The sequence below is a fragment of the Equus przewalskii genome, chromosome 20 (genome assembly GCF_037783145.1).
Source record: "Equus przewalskii isolate Varuska chromosome 20, EquPr2, whole genome shotgun sequence".
Classification (NCBI taxonomy): Eukaryota; Metazoa; Chordata; class Mammalia; order Perissodactyla; family Equidae; genus Equus; species Equus przewalskii.
Window position 1 is genome coordinate 48,272,997 of NC_091850.1, and position 16,859 is coordinate 48,289,855.

General features: G+C 43.0%; 1 protein-coding gene across 12 annotated transcripts in view; it reads left to right on the top strand.

The window, feature by feature from the left end:
- CTNND2 (catenin delta 2) overlaps positions 1–16,859 on the top strand; it is an 883,391-nt gene that overhangs the window by 498,592 nt on the left and 367,940 nt on the right. For all 12 annotated transcript variants that reach the window (XM_070587191.1, XM_070587196.1, XM_070587195.1 and 9 more), the window contains one exon: positions 21–582. In XM_070587191.1, coding sequence (XP_070443292.1) covers positions 21–582 — 562 coding nt within the window. The remainder of the gene's footprint in view (positions 1–20; positions 583–16,859) is intronic.

Sequence of the window (16,859 nt, forward strand, 5' to 3'; positions counted from 1 at the left end):
CTCTGCTCTCCCGCGCACAGGGCACCACGAGCCGCGCGGGGCACCTGGCGGGGCCCGAGCCCGCGCCGCCGCCGCCGCCGCGGGAGCCGTTCGCGCCCAGCCTGGGCAGCGCCTTCCACCTGCCCGACGCGCCGCCCGCCGCCGCCGCCGCCGCCGCGCTCTACTACTCGAGCTCCACGCTGCCCGCGCCGCCGCGCGGGGGCTCCCCGCTCGCCGCGCCCCAGGGCGGCTCGCCCACCAAGCTGCAGCGCGGCGGCTCGGCCCCCGAGGGCGCCGCCTACGCCGCGCCGCGCGGCTCCTCGCCCAAGCAGTCGCCCAGCCGCCTGGCCAAGTCCTACAGCACCAGCTCGCCCATCAACATCGTCGTGTCCTCGGCCGGCCTGTCCCCGATCCGCGTGACCTCGCCCCCCACCGTGCAGTCCACCATCTCCTCCTCGCCCATCCACCAGCTGAGCTCCACCATCGGCACGTACGCCACCCTGTCGCCCACCAAGCGCCTGGTCCACGCGTCCGAGCAGTACAGCAAGCACTCGCAGGAGCTGTATGCCACGGCCACCCTCCAGAGGCCGGGCAGCCTGGCAGGTAAACGGCTCGCTGCCCGCCTTCCGCGGCTTCACCACAGGGGCACCTAGGCGCGTGGTGGGGTAACGTGCAGGGTGGAGGTAGACAGCTGGGCTGGAGCAAAACTCCAGCTGGGCGTGTCTGTGGGCCAGTGTTCAGCATCTGCAGGGTATAGAGAATGCAACGGCTTCTCTAAAATAAGTTGTTAGTATCCAAACTACAAGATAACTGTTACTTCTTTTTGGACTAATGCAATCTCTCAAACTGCAGTTTCCCTCTGTCTGTCCCTCCTCCTCCCCATCTGAAGACTAAGACGTCCATAAACTTAAATCAAATTTAATAAAGAATCACGTAGACCTGTTGATTGTATCCTGAAAAAGAGCAAAACAAATAATCAGAATATTTATGTGATCACCTATAGTTATCTACGTTTAGCTGTAGAAAAAAAGTAAGGAATTTTCCAGAAGCAGACATTCAGTTTACATAAATTTCAATAGTAGTGACAAAGTAACCAATGATGAATTGCCTTGAACTTTTACTACTTTGTTGTGGCTGGAATTTATTATATTTTGTCTAAATTTAGTCCCTGGGAAAAGTAAAGGACTCCTCCATATCTGTCATTTAATTTACGTAGATTCCAACAATGGGGGAAAAGGAACCAATGATGAAGTCGCTGAAATCTGTTACCTGCTTATTATAGGGATGGAGGGGCTGGGGTTGGACTGGCATTGTGAGAGAAACCTACTTTTCTCTTCCAATTCAGAGGAGGTGACATTTCTGTGGTCGTTACGCCCGTCAAAGACCAGGCTGAGCTGGTGATCCTCTGCCGGCAGCACCATATGTTCAGCTTAAACAAGACGCTGTGATTGAAAGACTAATGTTTTGTCTCCTAAAACACCTGACAGCTAACCCGGATTTATTGTCGATTTTTTTCCTCTTATGAAAGTATTTGGTAATTGTGTCACTCTAGTAACAGATGCTGTGCTCATATGTTTCCTTTCTTGACATAAACAGATGACTGTGAAGATAAAAAGGATTAAAAAAAAATGGAACTTGTTGCGTTCACGAGGCAGGTGTCCAATGACTTCTTTACCCAGCACAGTAAGTGCCGGTGTGGACTGACCTGGCATAAAAAGATGCGGGCTGGAATTCCGCTGCCCCCGAGTCATGCTAGGGATGCTTACTGACATGAAAATGTTCTCTCTCACTCACTCCTTCTGTCTCTTTAATAGAATTTTGGAGGTAAAGGATCATTAATGCCAACCCAGTGTCAGTAACAAAATATCTAGAATGTAGGGACTCAGGAGCAGCAATCTGGTTAGAAGAGGCACCTAGGAGACGTGAATGGAAACTTTGTTTTATAAGTTTGTAAAATAAGTTACTAGGTCCCATTGAGGAGTAGGGCGTTGATGGAGCTTGTGGGAGACTAAAGTCCAGTGACACCCTTCCCAGGCCCCACACAGAAGAGGAAGCTGAGTCCCAGAGAGTCCAGGTGACTTGCTAAAGGCCATTTCATTTCCTGCACAGACTTGGGGAAAGAAACCAGGAGTCTTAGCTTCCAGCTCTTTCTCCCACTGATTATCCATGCTAAACTTGTGGATGTTTCACTGTATCATTTTAGTGCAAATAGGGAGTGTGGGTCTGGTGGAGAGGTTGGGGGAATGGGAATGGGGCTGAAGAGATCCTGGCAGCTACTTGTATCATTGAATTTGGGAAGAGGTTTTAAAAGTAAATATGTTGTGAAAATCGCTCGCACTCTAATATCTGGAATGAGTGTTTCTGAGGGTTTGATCTGTGTGTGTGTGTGTATATTTGGGGGTAGTGAGGCTTTGGCCAGAAAGAGGAGAACTTCAGTTGATCAACACAATTCTGTGTGCCTTCACCTCCCTCCATATTGCCACCTGTTCCTCAAATTCTCTAACCATACTTCATTTTTCTTACCTGGTGGGAAAAGAATCAGCGTGCCATTGAAGATTCTTAATTTTAGAGCTCCAGTGAACACTTTCAATGTTTGAATTACTTTAAAATGTATGCTTTGAAATATTCATTTAAAAATTTTTTCATGCAAATTACTGCTGGCGGTTTTTGAGTTTAAAATTATTCTGTAACTCTGCATAAGTACTTGGGTTGCATGAGATCATATATCCCATTTGGAAATTAGCAAACTATGCCCCAGGAAAGGTGTGGGGACGGACTCTTAACGTTTGTAAGAGATCAGAAGTATTGGAGCTTTTGGACTCCATCCCTAAATCTGTGTGCTTGATGCCTTTCCAGACATCATAAAGTTTGGAGCCACCTGGTTTGCTAATTGAAAGCACCGTTAAAGTCAAGCTTGAAAAACAGCTTTTGGATTTTCAGGGTTGTGATTTTGGAGATTTGTCACTGATAACTAGGAAGTATGAATATGGGATTGGTAGTGACTTTCACTATTGAATGTTTAATCCATTCAATAATTATTTATTAAGCACCTCTTATGTATTGACACTGATTTCGACCCCGGGGGATACAGTAGTGATCGATATCAACCAAAATCCCTGGCTCATTTCAAAGGGAGAAGACAGAAAATCATCAAGATAAATATTTTTGGTAGAGTAGCCAGGGAAAGCTCTTATTAGAAGGTGACTTTTGAGTCAGTCATGAGGGAAGCGAGGAAGTTGGCCCTATTGATATCTAGAGGAAGGGAGTTTGGAACAGAAGGAACAGCAAGTTCAAAGGCTGGTAAATGGGAGTGTGTCTGATATGTTTGCAGAATAGCAAGGAGACCAGTGGCAGTGGATCAGAAAGAAGGAGGGGGAAGAAGCGACATGAGGTCACTGAAGTGACTGTCAAGGTGGTTGGAAGGGCAGATCAAAGAGGGCCTCGTAGGTCTTGATAAGGACTTGACGGTCATGGTTGTGCTAAGTCCATGGGAGCTATTGAGGATTTGAGCAGAGAAGTGCCAAAATCTGACTTAGTTTGTAACGGGATCATTCTGACTACTGTGTGGAAAATACACTGTAAGGGATCAAAGACAGAAGCAAGAATACCAGTTGGGAGGTTATTGCAGTAATCTGAGCAAGAGATGATTATGGCTTGGGCCAGGATTGGTAGCACTGAAAGTTATTAAGATTAATTTAATTCTGGATGTATATGTATGGTAGAACTGACCAGATTTTCTCATGGACTAAGGGATGATGGTAAGAGAAAGAGGACTCAAGGATGGCACTGACCCAACAGCCAGAAGATTGGAGTCACCATTGAATGAGATGGGGCAGGTTACAGAGGGATATGGTTGGGTTCGAGGGCAGTGCTGGTAAATATTAAGATCTTGGTTTTGGACATGTCGTATCTGTCTATGAGAATCAAAATGCACGTGTGAAGTACGTAGTTGGATACACAGGTCAGAGTTCAGGGGAGAGGCTGGAGATAAAAATTAGGAAGTCATCGGCAGACAGATGGTATTTAAGAGCATGAGTCTAGAAGAGATTACCTAGGAATTAAGTATAGAGAGAAGACAGTCCAAAGACTGAATCCTGATGCCTCCCACAAATGTAGAGGTCTGGGAGTTGAGAAGGAACCAGCAAAACAAAGAGTTAAGCCAGAAGTGTAGGTCAGTGTCATTTCTTAGAAGCCAAGAGAAGGGCATGTGTCAGGATAAATCAATAAACTACATCCAGGGCAATTAAGAAGTCAAGACAAAGGAAGACTGTTCAGTGACATTGGTTTAGCAGTGTGTAAGCCTTGGTGACCTTTAAAAAGCAGTTTCCGTGAAGGGTGGTGGTAAAATCCAGCTGGAAGTGGGGGTCGTCCAAGAGAGAATGGGAGGACAAAAACTAGAGACTGAAAACAAGTATAATGTTTCAAGAAGTTTTCCTTGCTTACCTATAAACATTTCCAGAAATTTACAAGTTCTATCAGACGATTTCAGGTCATCAGTTGTAGTGGGCACTTAGTAGGGAACTTACGTCCACATTTTCCAGTAAATCTTCCCAATGGCAAGCATTATAAAGTCTGGCCAGAGATCTCAGAGTTCTAGCTATCTAAGAAAACACCACAATTCAGATGAATCCTAGAACAGTGTAATTTCCCAGATGTTATGTCATCAGAGTCCAAAGATCTCTTAGAACTTTTCCTTTCTTCTTCTTCTTCTTTTTTAATCATCTCTCTTTTCATTATATTGTGATGCCTGCCTTGTTGGAGGTCCCTAACGTTAGATGCAATACTCACCTGCTTGAAATTATTCCCTCATCCAGGGGATCACCGTAATAGCTATCTACTCTTACATTCAGACATAAATAAGGTAATGTATATAAAATGCCAGTACATTGGCTGGCTCAATAGAAGTTAACTTGTATTATTCAACAGCACCTACCATACAACTTGGAATGAGAAGTCATTCATTTTTGCTTCACACACAAAGGTCTTTTGAGTCCTAAAACATGCCAGTTTCTGTGTTGAGCATACAAAGATGAGGGAGGGGTAATCTTTCTCTCAGGAGACCTAGTTGGGAACAGATATAAGAAAGGACAATTTTAAACCCAGTGCTAGGGTGGTAAAGAGGCTAGTTACTATGGGACCGTACTAGAAGAGCATCTTATAGTGGGGATCGGATGTGTGCCTCAGATACTTCCATAATGTGGTGTCTCCAGAGTTAGGCAGTCTGGACGGAAGTAGTGAGAAAGGGTAGCTGGAACAAAGTCAACAAGTAGAGAAGGTATATGGTGAAGAGTAGGGGTGGGAGACGGTAGAGACTACCAGCAGATCACTGTTTCTTGAGCCAGAAACAATTGGGATGGTGAGAGATGAGGGAAAAGGAGATGAGTCATAAAGGGTTTATAATTCCATCCTTCCTGCAGAGGGGCGACATGATCATATTTGCATGCTAGAAACTTCATTCTGGAGGCTGTGTGGAGGATGGATTTACAAAGAAAAAAATAGGCAGAGAAACACCTAGGAAGCCATTGGAATAGTCCTTTCCTCCTCCCAGATCTAGTTATCAAACCTGTCCCCCACTTGTTTTGAAATGGGACAGCTCAAAAATTATCACTCATAAATGGTAGAGGAAGAAGTCTAAAAAAAATGACATAACCTAGTTTTTGCATTTTTCTCCTTACAAATAGGTTGCTTAATTTTTTTTTATAATTTAAAAGTAAAATGGATTTGTTCTGTGCAAGATGAGTAAAATTATCTTTAAAAAACCCATTTTGCAAAATAAAGCATTTGCTATATGCCAGGCATTCTGCCAGGCACTTTGCAAACTGTATGTCATGTAGTTTCCAGCAACTTCATAAATCAGTGCAATTTCTACTCCCATCCTACAGATTCAAAAACTGAGGCTTATCAATGATAAGTTTCTTGGCTGGAAATGACAGAGATGTGATTTGAACCCATATCTCTTTGAGGCCAGCTTCTCTATACTCTTAAATGTACATAATATATGAATAGAGGTAGTATGTTTTGTGTTACGGAAAAACAAAACCAAGAATGTAGAAATACAGTGTAAATTTTCAACTTATTTAAATGATTAGTGATTTTGAAGAAAGCAAAAATATCTCAAAAATGTGTCAACATCCTGTTGAATATGACTTCAACAGTACCGATTTTCGCCTTTGTAAGTAGCATGATCCTTTCATTTTCTGGTTTAGAGCAAATTTAATCCTGTTAAAAATAGAAATCTGAGTTGTAAATATGTATTAAAGTTAAGTCAAACATCAGAAGCTTATTTTGAGGTAAAAATGAAATGAATTAAATGCAAATTCTTAACCAATGGTTGCAGTGAAAACTGACCTAATATGGAGAGGAATTTGGTCAAAACATGTCCATCTTGCACCTCAGCCAAATGGACATAAAACTCTATTTCGAGTGGCTCACACAACTCCAAACTGGGCATATTTGGAGATTTCAGATCCATTCCTCACTTGTTAATGCTTCCAGGTGTACCTGTTGTAAGAAAGAAAAAGAAAAAAATGCCTAATCCTAGATAAAAACTTTGCAATCTCTGCTGTCATGTTCTCAGATCTACTCAGGTAATAAGCAAGCTTTTTTTAATCACACAACAGTTGGAATACGGTCACAATGCAACACGATATCTGACTGCCACTGCTCCTTTAAAGTTGCATTTTCTGAAGGGGATCTTTCCCTGCCCGTGGACAAACACTTGACGATTCATGTGAACCTTCTGCTCACCCTTAAGTAAAAAAGACCTAGTTTAGATTTACTAATTAGAATGTGATCAGCCTGTCATATCAATCAACGCTATAATCTTCTTTCAAGAGTGGCTATGGCTGACTCTCAACTGGAACTTCCAGGGGTTCTTTAGAACTCAGTCTCACTGGGAGCCCTTCTGCAACCACAGAAGCACGGAAGCTCCCTTGCATCCCAGCCCCCCCCCCCCCCCCCCCCCTCCAGGCAATGGCCCTCAGCCCCAGCCCCTCCTCAGAAGCTCTTGCTCTCAGAGCCCCGTCCCTGCCCAGGCTGTCTTCTGGGTGACAGTGTAAAGTGGATCTCTCTCCTGCATGGTGCATTCTGGCATCCTGCACCCCAACAAAGTTGGGGAGTATGGGCTGATTCCCACACATTGACCTTCTTCTGTTTCCACCAACAAAACATTATTCAGTGAACCATTTGCCTTCTGGAATTCTGGGACTCCATGCTACAGCAGGGAACCAGCATCTGGGAGTCCTATGGAAATCCACTCTCTCCAGGCTGTCCCTTCCGGGAGGGCAGATATGAAATCTCCTCAGCAAACCTCCTCTGTGCTTGCTAGTCCCTGTCTAACAGCTTCCATCTGCCTGGAAGCCCAGGACTCACAGAAATGGCTATCTGACGTTCCTTTATAAAGTCACTTTAGGTAGCATCTGATCACACTTTCTTTGGTATCTGATTTCTGTCCAATGGACGTCCGGGTCAAACTGCGGCAGGGAGAGTCCATTTTAACATCCTGTTACTGTAAGTGCTGGGATCTGGAACTGAATGTTTGGGATGATAGGCGGCCCAAAAGGCCTTCCTGATGTCTTTGTTTTTGTTGATTCTCAGAAATTAATACCTTCCTTTCCCTTCCTACCACATGGCAGCCTTGCTAGGTAAAATGAGGTAAACAGGTCTTTTTTGTTCTTTTGTAGGAAAGTGGCATCTTTATGTAGAATTCTATCAAAGCTTTCCAATATTATTGATGCTTTTATGATTTTGATTATGCTTTAATTTAACTGGGAAAATGTAAATTTTTAAAAATGGAAATATATCTTGGACAACGGTTCAAGATGGTTTACTGTCTCCACTCATTTGCCTCCCCTATGTCTCAGACCCTCTGAGAAATAAAATAAGCATTACAGTGAGGAATGAAGTCACAAAAGAGACAAGGACACAGAGGCCAGCGAGTGGGTGTCACCAATAAGTAAATCATATTAGGAATTTTCTAGAAAGCAAACTAGATAAGAGTGACGAGCAGTTAAAATGGAGAAGTTTCTCCCAAGAATCTACTCCTTTAGCATTGTGGAGGTGGGCTGGCCATCTTCAGTGAATTCTTGGACAGGCTCAAGCATCTAAGTTGAACTGGGGGGCTCGTGAGAGAAGTGAGGCTGAAGATGGAGGGAGTCATCTAAAGTCAGTGCTTGAGGCAATTCTAAGTTGGCCCCTCCTCCTCCTCACATCCCCGCTCTCCTACCAAGATTCCCACCCTGTAGCCAGTGCTTACTTCAAGGAGAAGAACAGGAGTGGTCTCTTGAAGAAAGTGAGCAAGCTGTCTGAGAAAGTGAGACCTCAGTTATGGCTGCCTGTGCCTAGATAAAGTTCATTTCCTCTAGGCGTATGGGGTGTTGGGCTGGTAGGGGCTCACGGCTGCCCCCTCACCCTCTCATTCTGAAGGAAGACTTCCAGCCCATATGCTCCACATTCCCCATCATAAATTCTGTCTCAGGGACACATAATGGGAAACACTTCTATTTGCCTTGTAGCCAAAGAAGCTACCGCTGGGTTTTTCTTTCTCAGATATGATAAATTAGCAAGGATTACTGAGGAATTTGGGAGAATTAGTGGCATTAAAAAAATAGAAAAATGAACAGTCTCTCAAAAGAAACAGTGATAATTTACAGAATAGGAGAGATTAAAAGAAACAAGCAAAAACTTTAGTTCAGTACTGAGAAGGATTTAAGAAGATCATATGTTTATTAAGTAAGAGCTGGATGATATGTGAAAGGATCAAAAAACAAGAAAATCTTTCTAGGCCATAAAAATGAAAATGCTCAAATTAAAAATTTGATAGAATGGCTGAAAAAATAGTCAAAAAAATGACTGGGAAGGTAGAACATAAAAAGAAAGAGACAGAAAAGATTAGCGTAATGCAATAAGAGCCATAAAGGACAAATGCAGGAGCTGTTACTAGAGTCCCAGAAAGAGAATGGTGAGAAGCAACTTATCAAAGAAGTGATACAGAGCAATTCCTCAGAGCTGAGGGACCCGTGCCCTCTGCTTGGAATAGAACGTATTCTGTATTTTGCATCATGAATTTCAAAGCACTAACATTAAAAGACCATAAAGCCTCTGGAGAGAAATGAAACACTTAGATGCCACCTGACTTGCAGTAGTGATACTGGATGATAAAGAGCGGTCAGATGATACTCTCAAAGTTCTGGTGAAAGTAATTTTCAAACTAAAATCTATACATAGCCAAATTATCCATCATCTAAAAAGGGAGAATCAAATATTTTCAGACTTGCAAGTATTCATAAAATCTGTCTCCTATACACCCTTTCCTGGAAAGTTACAGCGCTTGGAGAATCTATTATTGCAGCTAAATAAGGGCCTAAGTGAGAGGAAAAAATGTTACTCAGGAAACAATGTATACTGTCTAGAAGGGCAATGAAGAGAAGTTTGAGAGGGAAAAAAGACATCTGGGCGGCAGGTTGCTAAGCAAGGAAAGGGGGCCCTCAACAGATGATCTTGACAGTCATGAATGTTGACTTAAGTCCCAAAGAGTCTGGGTGATTTTAATATCTAAGGACTGAACAAGTAAAAGAATGAGTGAGAATAATGAGTTTAATTGCAGATAAAAAAGAAAGAATTGTTTCATTCCATCGAGTTCCACAAATACAAGAGGCAGTGGTTAAGGGTGTGGATTAAGGGGCTAGATGGACGTGGGTCCCATCATTGGTTCCATCGTTTACTAGCTCTGCGACCTTGGACAATTTGGTTCAATTCAGCAGGTATTTACTGAGCACCTGTTTTGTGTCAGGCACTCTTCTAGGTGCTAGACACTCACTTGTGAACAACAGAGGCCAAAGACCCTGTTCTCTTGGAGGTAATAGTCTACTGCTGATAGGATGTTGGATAGTGAGAAGAGCCGTGGGGAGAAACCAAGGGAAGTAGGGCTGTCAGAGGAGCTGGGTGGTCGGAAAGGTCTCCATGATAAGGTGTCCACTGAGCAAACACCTGAAGTGGTGAGGCAGGGAACCGTGAGCTTATCTGGGGGAGAATGTCCCAGGTGGAGGGAACAGCCAGTGCAAGGGTCCTGAGGTGGACCTTGTTCAGGGATCAAAATGAGAGTTCTATAAAATCATTCGCTTATCCTGTGGTGGGCATTACAATACTGCAACAATTATACAGAGTCATTAGAAAGATCGTATGAGATTGAGATCATGCCTGTCAATTGTTTATTAGTGTGCCCACATGTTAAAAGGGCCTCTGTTACTATGGAGAATCATTATACCAGCCAAGCTCTACTGGGAATTAAAATGTAAATAATGTGGAAGCCATAACTCCAGGGGTCTTGTTTGACTGGAAGGAGGGAGAGAATGACGTCAGTTCAGAAGTAGCTTGTAGTTAGGATATGAGCTATGAGAGCAGTCCACGGCCTAGGGGCATCCCAAGAGGGAGAGGCACATCCAGGATGGAGGATCCGGAAAGGGTTCTTGACAGAGGCAGCATTTGTGGTTGGGTTTGCAAAGTGCTGCTGTGACAAGTGCCAGTTGGAGTAGAGGCGTCTAGCTGGGGAGGGTCGGATTACTTAGTTACGAATAAGTGTCCAGTGGGCCATGAGTCCTGATGGGTCTAAGGTAGAGCTTGGGGTACTGGGGGTATAAGTGAGATTAAGGCTGCACATGGACTGAGGTCTGCTCTCCTGGGCTCACTCTGAGGAAGTATGACCATATTCCGGAGGCACAGGGGAGCTAGTAACAGTTTTCCTGAGTAGAGATTTTTATCCACTTTGTTTTTTACGTAAGGGGCCATGAGATTTTTTTTTTAAAGAGTAAATATCTAGAGGGCCCTATAAGCTTCTTTTCACTTGGGGTTAGAATCCCAGGAGTGTGTGAATGAATATTTGAGTCATTAGAGATCAGAGGCAAGATGAGTATGTGAGAAGTTGGAAGAGGAATGGATTAAAACGGGCCGAGTTCTGGGCCCCCATTAGTGAGCCAGTGCACAGGCAATTCCCTTTTCCCTCGTTGAGAACTGGGCCAGGTAGCATGCAGCCAAATGTTTTGCTGTACTGAACTCTGAGAATCCATCTTATTTCTCCTGTTCTGCAGATCAGAGAGATAACTGGTCAAAGCCGGAGTCTACTGGGAAAATGCTTTTTGATATAATATGCAATCAGAAAATGGAACAAAAGGGTGGAAAGAGAGAGACAGGTGCAGCCTTGCATTGTTGGCCACCGTGGCTTCCTAGCTGGGTCCCTGGCACCCAACAAAAGAGAAAGCCTGGCTGATGTCTGACTCTGTGGTGTGGGTTTCTCCCATTCTTCAGACCCCATGCCTCTGAACGTGCAACCACTGGGGCATTGAGGGGAATATATTCCTGGGTCTTTTTTCAGTCACAGGTGTTAATTAATTTGGGCAAACAGGCATCTATGCTAGCTACTCTTAAGTATTAGCATCAGTTCAATGATTATGGTTAACCAGTGTCTCTTCCTTAATAAATATGGTGCTTTTAAACACTTTTTTTCTTTGTAACTAAGCAATAAGGCTTATGTGGAGACCAGCTGTTTTAGTAGGTGTACAGGTAACCTTAAATAATTAATAGCTTAAAATCTCTCAAATGGAATTAATTCACAACCAAGCCTGTATCAAAATCATCAGAATCCCTCCTGCCCTGTATTTAACCAAGGTACATTTTATAATTTTAAAAAAATTCATCATATAGTCAGTGTTATACAGAATACATATCTCTCTCATGTGTAATACATATAATTTATGCTTATTATATATATTCTAAAATATGAAAAAAATTAATACGCATATACTCATTTACATATACACACATGTGTGTGTGTGTGTATATATGTATAAAACTTTGCATTTGCTATGAAATATCTAAAATCTCTAAAGGCTCATCCCAAATGGATATTTATGTACTTATTGTGTTGTGTGTTACCAAAACACTGACTTTGATACAAAGAAGAAAGTATACTGAATTTTCCCACAATCAAAAGAGGCAGGGCGTTTGAATAGTGGGCATATGGGCTTCCTGAGGGCAGCTGATGAGACTCACGCATATTTCAGAACTCCTCACCACACCTCATCTAGTAGACATTCAACAAATATTTTTGACTGACTGTTGTAAAGCTAGCTAGTGGGTGAAAGTGTTGTGTCCTGTTGGTAACCGGTAGTCATCCTTAGTACAGAGAGAGGCATGAACACAGAGAGACACCAGGTTCTCTCCAGAGTGAGTGAAACATTAAAAAGTGACCAGAAAGACTTGGTTCAATGGGTATTGCAAATCTGTAAGATAACATGTCTGCTCCCTCACCTGTGAGCCTCTCAGTTCTTTGGAAGGTGGCTTCCTGTGTTTTTTAGGTCTCAGTTGCAGTATTCATAGAGGCCTAGAGAGTAGTGCGTGGAATCTCATAGGCTCGCCTGTAGTGCTAGCAGCTCTCTGGGTGTACCTCTCGAGAAGTAAGAGATCTTAAGAACAGACAACACCTATCCTGTGGTGTCTGTTTGCTGAGGACCTGCCCAGGAACCTGCAGATAGAGACTTGGCAGCAGAAGGAACCTAAAGAAAACCATTAATGTTTTTACTGAGTAGACTTGAGCGGACCCTTGAATTTGTACATATTCTGTAAGTATCTTCAAACAGACTTGATTGCATTGATTTTTCCTGTTTGGCTTCCTAGATGGTGCCTGGGCTCGCAGGTGCTCTGCCATGACAGAGGGGCAACCCTTACTGAACCCTGAATGATGTCTCCATTTCCTGAGGTTTCTGGCTTCAGTCTTAGCCCTCCTTGAATGGACTAACAAAGTGATAACGTCAAAACCTCCCTTAGGAAATAAGCTTCATTTTAATAATTGATGTAGAAAAGGGAAGTCTGTATACATTTCCCTTTAGAATGAAAAAATACACACACGCACACACAAGTATTCATTCAGGTCTCAACCTCAGCTGGTTGAAAGCAGATAATGCCACAGTCCCCTCCATGGCTCTTTCACCTTGACAGCCTTCTAGCAAATATATTTGTTTTTCACTGGAAGAGTCAACACAAATCAATTTCTGTACTAGAAAAACATCGCTAACATCAATACCAACCCATACCAATTGGTGGTTTAGTAGTAACTTCTTTGGATAAAGACAACAGATGAAAAATGGAGTGGAAGCATTATAACTATACATAGCTCTCATCAGTGGTGCAGTATATTAGAGAATTAGTATTTCAATAAATATAATTGGTATTCAAATAATAATTATGCATATATAATTCAGTTACTAATTGGATTCTAAAACACACACATACAAATATTAAAGCTTTTAACTAGAAAAGAATCAAGGAAAAATTTGAGCGCTTCCCAGAACTGTTTATTACATAACATAATTACTCTTTTCAAACTCTTTTTTTATGTGCCAAATATTATGTTGAGTAAAATAATGAAAATTTAATAAAATGTTGATGTAAAAAGTTTATAAAACGTAAATATAGAGAATGACTAATCTGTGAAGAGGTTTGTTTGCCATTTTATTTGCCATTTTCCCCCTGTGAATTATGTTGAGAGTTAATAGTATCTTTTTCTTCTGGAATTATCACCAAGGCCACTCTGTGGGTGTTGGTGAAACATAGAAAGCAGTAGAAAAATAATACAGAGAGAATACATTTTACGTTTGCATTTTAGAAGCTAAATATCTAATTTTTGAAAAGGAATTTATACAGCCTATCTATGATAGATTTAATACATTCCGAGTAAAGAGGCCTGTGTTTAAGATGCTGAGATGCAAACTATCTTAGTCCACATATTTTTAAAAATATTTAAACCAGTTTATGAAGAAAACTGCATACGTAAGCCTACTTTTGTCTGATAAAACCCTTCTCCTTGTCCATACATTGAGAATTTCATCTGTGCCCTTTGATGGGCAAAAACCACATACACAAAAATGAACACTTAGCTTTAGTTGCTACAGCAGGAGCATTTCAGAAAACAGAACAAAGACTTCTGGTCTCTCGAAGCCAAAGTCTTTCCTGCATTGTATCTCCATATAACAAAGACAGGTCAGGAGCACCTTGTTCTAGGTTCTTTCCATGGAAATATCCATTATTACCCATGGCAGTTAGTTCTGGGAGCCAGACTCCAAAGGTACTGTGTGAACATTGCAGTGGTGGGGTATTGAGAAGCAGCTGTAGAGAAATAAAATGATGCTCATCGAATTTTATCCACCTTGTTGATAAAGGAGAGTATCTGTGTGAATATGAGACTAGCCATTGAAAACTCTCATGAGTCACTAATTAATAAAGCACCAAATCATAGATCACTGTGCTTCAGTAGTTAATTGGGACAATGAGAAGACAGCAGTGAGCCAGTCTCCTGGTCCATTCCACCCAGCACGCTGCTGCCGAGAGCTGCTCCCAGGGAGACAGATGGAATTGGAAGCAGATTTTCAATACGAGGCCCCTCCCGGGTAAAAATTAACATTCACAGATTAAACTTCTTTACAAGGTAACGTCAAGAGACTAAGTTCAAGTCTAAAATCAAATTGCATTGCCCTTCTGTACAAAGATATTATAATTCCAAGCTCACCCCCCACCAATTTCTTATTCTACCCAGCCTCAGGTGACAATTATTTGGGGTGCCTGGTAGAGTCTTTCTGGGTGTCCTTTCGCCAGCTTTAGCAGGGACCATCTTTCACTGGAATGATTGTGATTACACTGAAGTTATTTTTAGGAAGACTCCTAAGAGTTCACAGGACACAGGATTGTCACTACAATGACCCCACCCTCACCTGATATAGAAAATGAGGCAACCCCCAGCCCAAGAGCAGTTACCCCTCACAAATGTGCCTTCCCAGAAATCACACTTGGTCCAGCCCAAAGACATTTTCTGGAAACTCACAGAAATGAGAGGACTGGGATGGGCAGGAAATGTCGTGCGATCTCTGCATGTCTACACTGTGAACTCCCGGGAGTTTCCCAGCAAGCGGTTAATTGCAGCACAGTGTAGAGCAAGCCTGGGGCAAAAACCGTGTCCTACTTTTCCTACTCTCAAAGGTATCGCTGCCTTCCTGTGAAGTTCAGAAAGTATACCTGCCTCCAAGGGGAAGTTCCCCCACATTCGAGAATTTGGAGGTTTCTGTGGATGTTGTAAATCTCTGGCCTTAATAGGCCTGCTGAGAACCAAGCCTTGACACGTGCTCCTCAAGACCCTACATGAGCCCCAAATCTACCAGGCCTGACCCTAACCATCCAGAGCCAGGTCCCTTTATAGTGACACCTGGGGAGTGTTTGAACTCTTCCCCTTCGTGGCCCATCCCCTGAGGTCCTGATTCAGTGGCCTGGACTGGGCCCCCGGCATCCGTACTGTTTAAAAAGTCTTCCCCCTGAACTCTGTGCATGTTCTCCCAGGGTTGAGAAGCACTGAGCTGAACCCTTACGTGTATATGTGCTGTGGCAACACAGGAAACATAGATACCTGCTTCCCCAGAATCAGCAAGAAGCACAGCGATAGCAACAAAAACGTTGCAAAAACACATATCTAAAAAGTCCGTCCTGCATATGGAAAGATGTTTTTTTTCCCCTAGAAGTGACTCTTGCCCCAGCTAGTCTGCTTACGAAGGCCTTTGCATGCCCCTCACTGTCCAGTCACCTAGAGCTAAGGACAGTCACTCTGCAGCAGCCTGCATGCTGAAGCCTGACCCACTGGCCAGGGCAGCCTGTGGCAGCCGATATAGTGCTCACAGGTGGTGGCCAGCACAGCCATATGCTGGACCCAGGTTGGTGAGGCCCCATCAGCATGGCCAGCGTCCAGCTATACCCTTGAGCTGTGCCTTTGTTGAGGCACTCGTGTTTGCTTAATGAGGCAGGGGAGAATTAAGGCATTGATGTGTCTGTCTCCAGGACTCCAGAAGGATGCAAAAGGTGAAGTTCTCTAGCAACCAAGATAACATGTCCATAGCTAAACCAGTATGTCTTGGCTCCTCAAAGGGTGGTCTCTGGACCAGCAGCACCAACGTTGCCTGAGAACTTGTTAAAAATGCAGAACCCCAGGCCCTTCCCCAAACCTACTGAGTCAGCACCTAAACATTATTCAGGGGACTCATGCACAGGGCATTTTGAGAAATGCTGAAGTACATGGCTAGCACATTCGGAACCACTCTCTACCTGCCCTGAGATGCAAAACCAGAAGCAAATATTGGGGACAGGTGCGAAACTGCCCTGTTGACCTAGTGTGTTTTGCTAATACTAGTATCATCTTAGGTGGGTTTCCACAGGCTCTTCCTTAACTTAGAGCTGTTCATGAGCTGTGACATAGTGCACCATCCACTTCACTGTAGATGCAGAAGCCACACGACCTTTGACTGAAAACAAAAATGCAAATGACGCCTCCAAAGAATGCAAAGATGTCAGACTCCACATTGCTCATTATACTCCATCACTACCGTATCATCACTTTCCACATGTCTGCCAGTCACAAAAGGAGTTGAACAAAAGAAGCCTGTTTTCCTAACAGCTTGGGAAGAAATCTTTGTGGTTAGAGAGAAAATACAAGAATAAGAGGCATGTGCTTTTACAGGGTTTAAGATCTTATGATCCTGACTATGTCCTGGTAAGTGATTTTGGCCTTGAAATTATTCTCAGTGGAAAGTGTTTGAGTCCCAAGAGATTACAGTGTTCCTTTGGTAAAAGGTATGGTGAGATTTCATAATTACAATAAGTTACATTGGAAACCTCATCAAGAAAGTTATAGGAGCAAATCTTTCTGTATTTTGTACCTTGGCAGAGACAGTGTGAGCATTCAAGTTATTTTTGATAGCAGCAAAGCTGTATTAAGTACGTATAATATTTGAAAATCTAGGATCTATGAAACAGTTAAAACAGGAGGACGCTTTTTGCTTTCCAAAACAGAC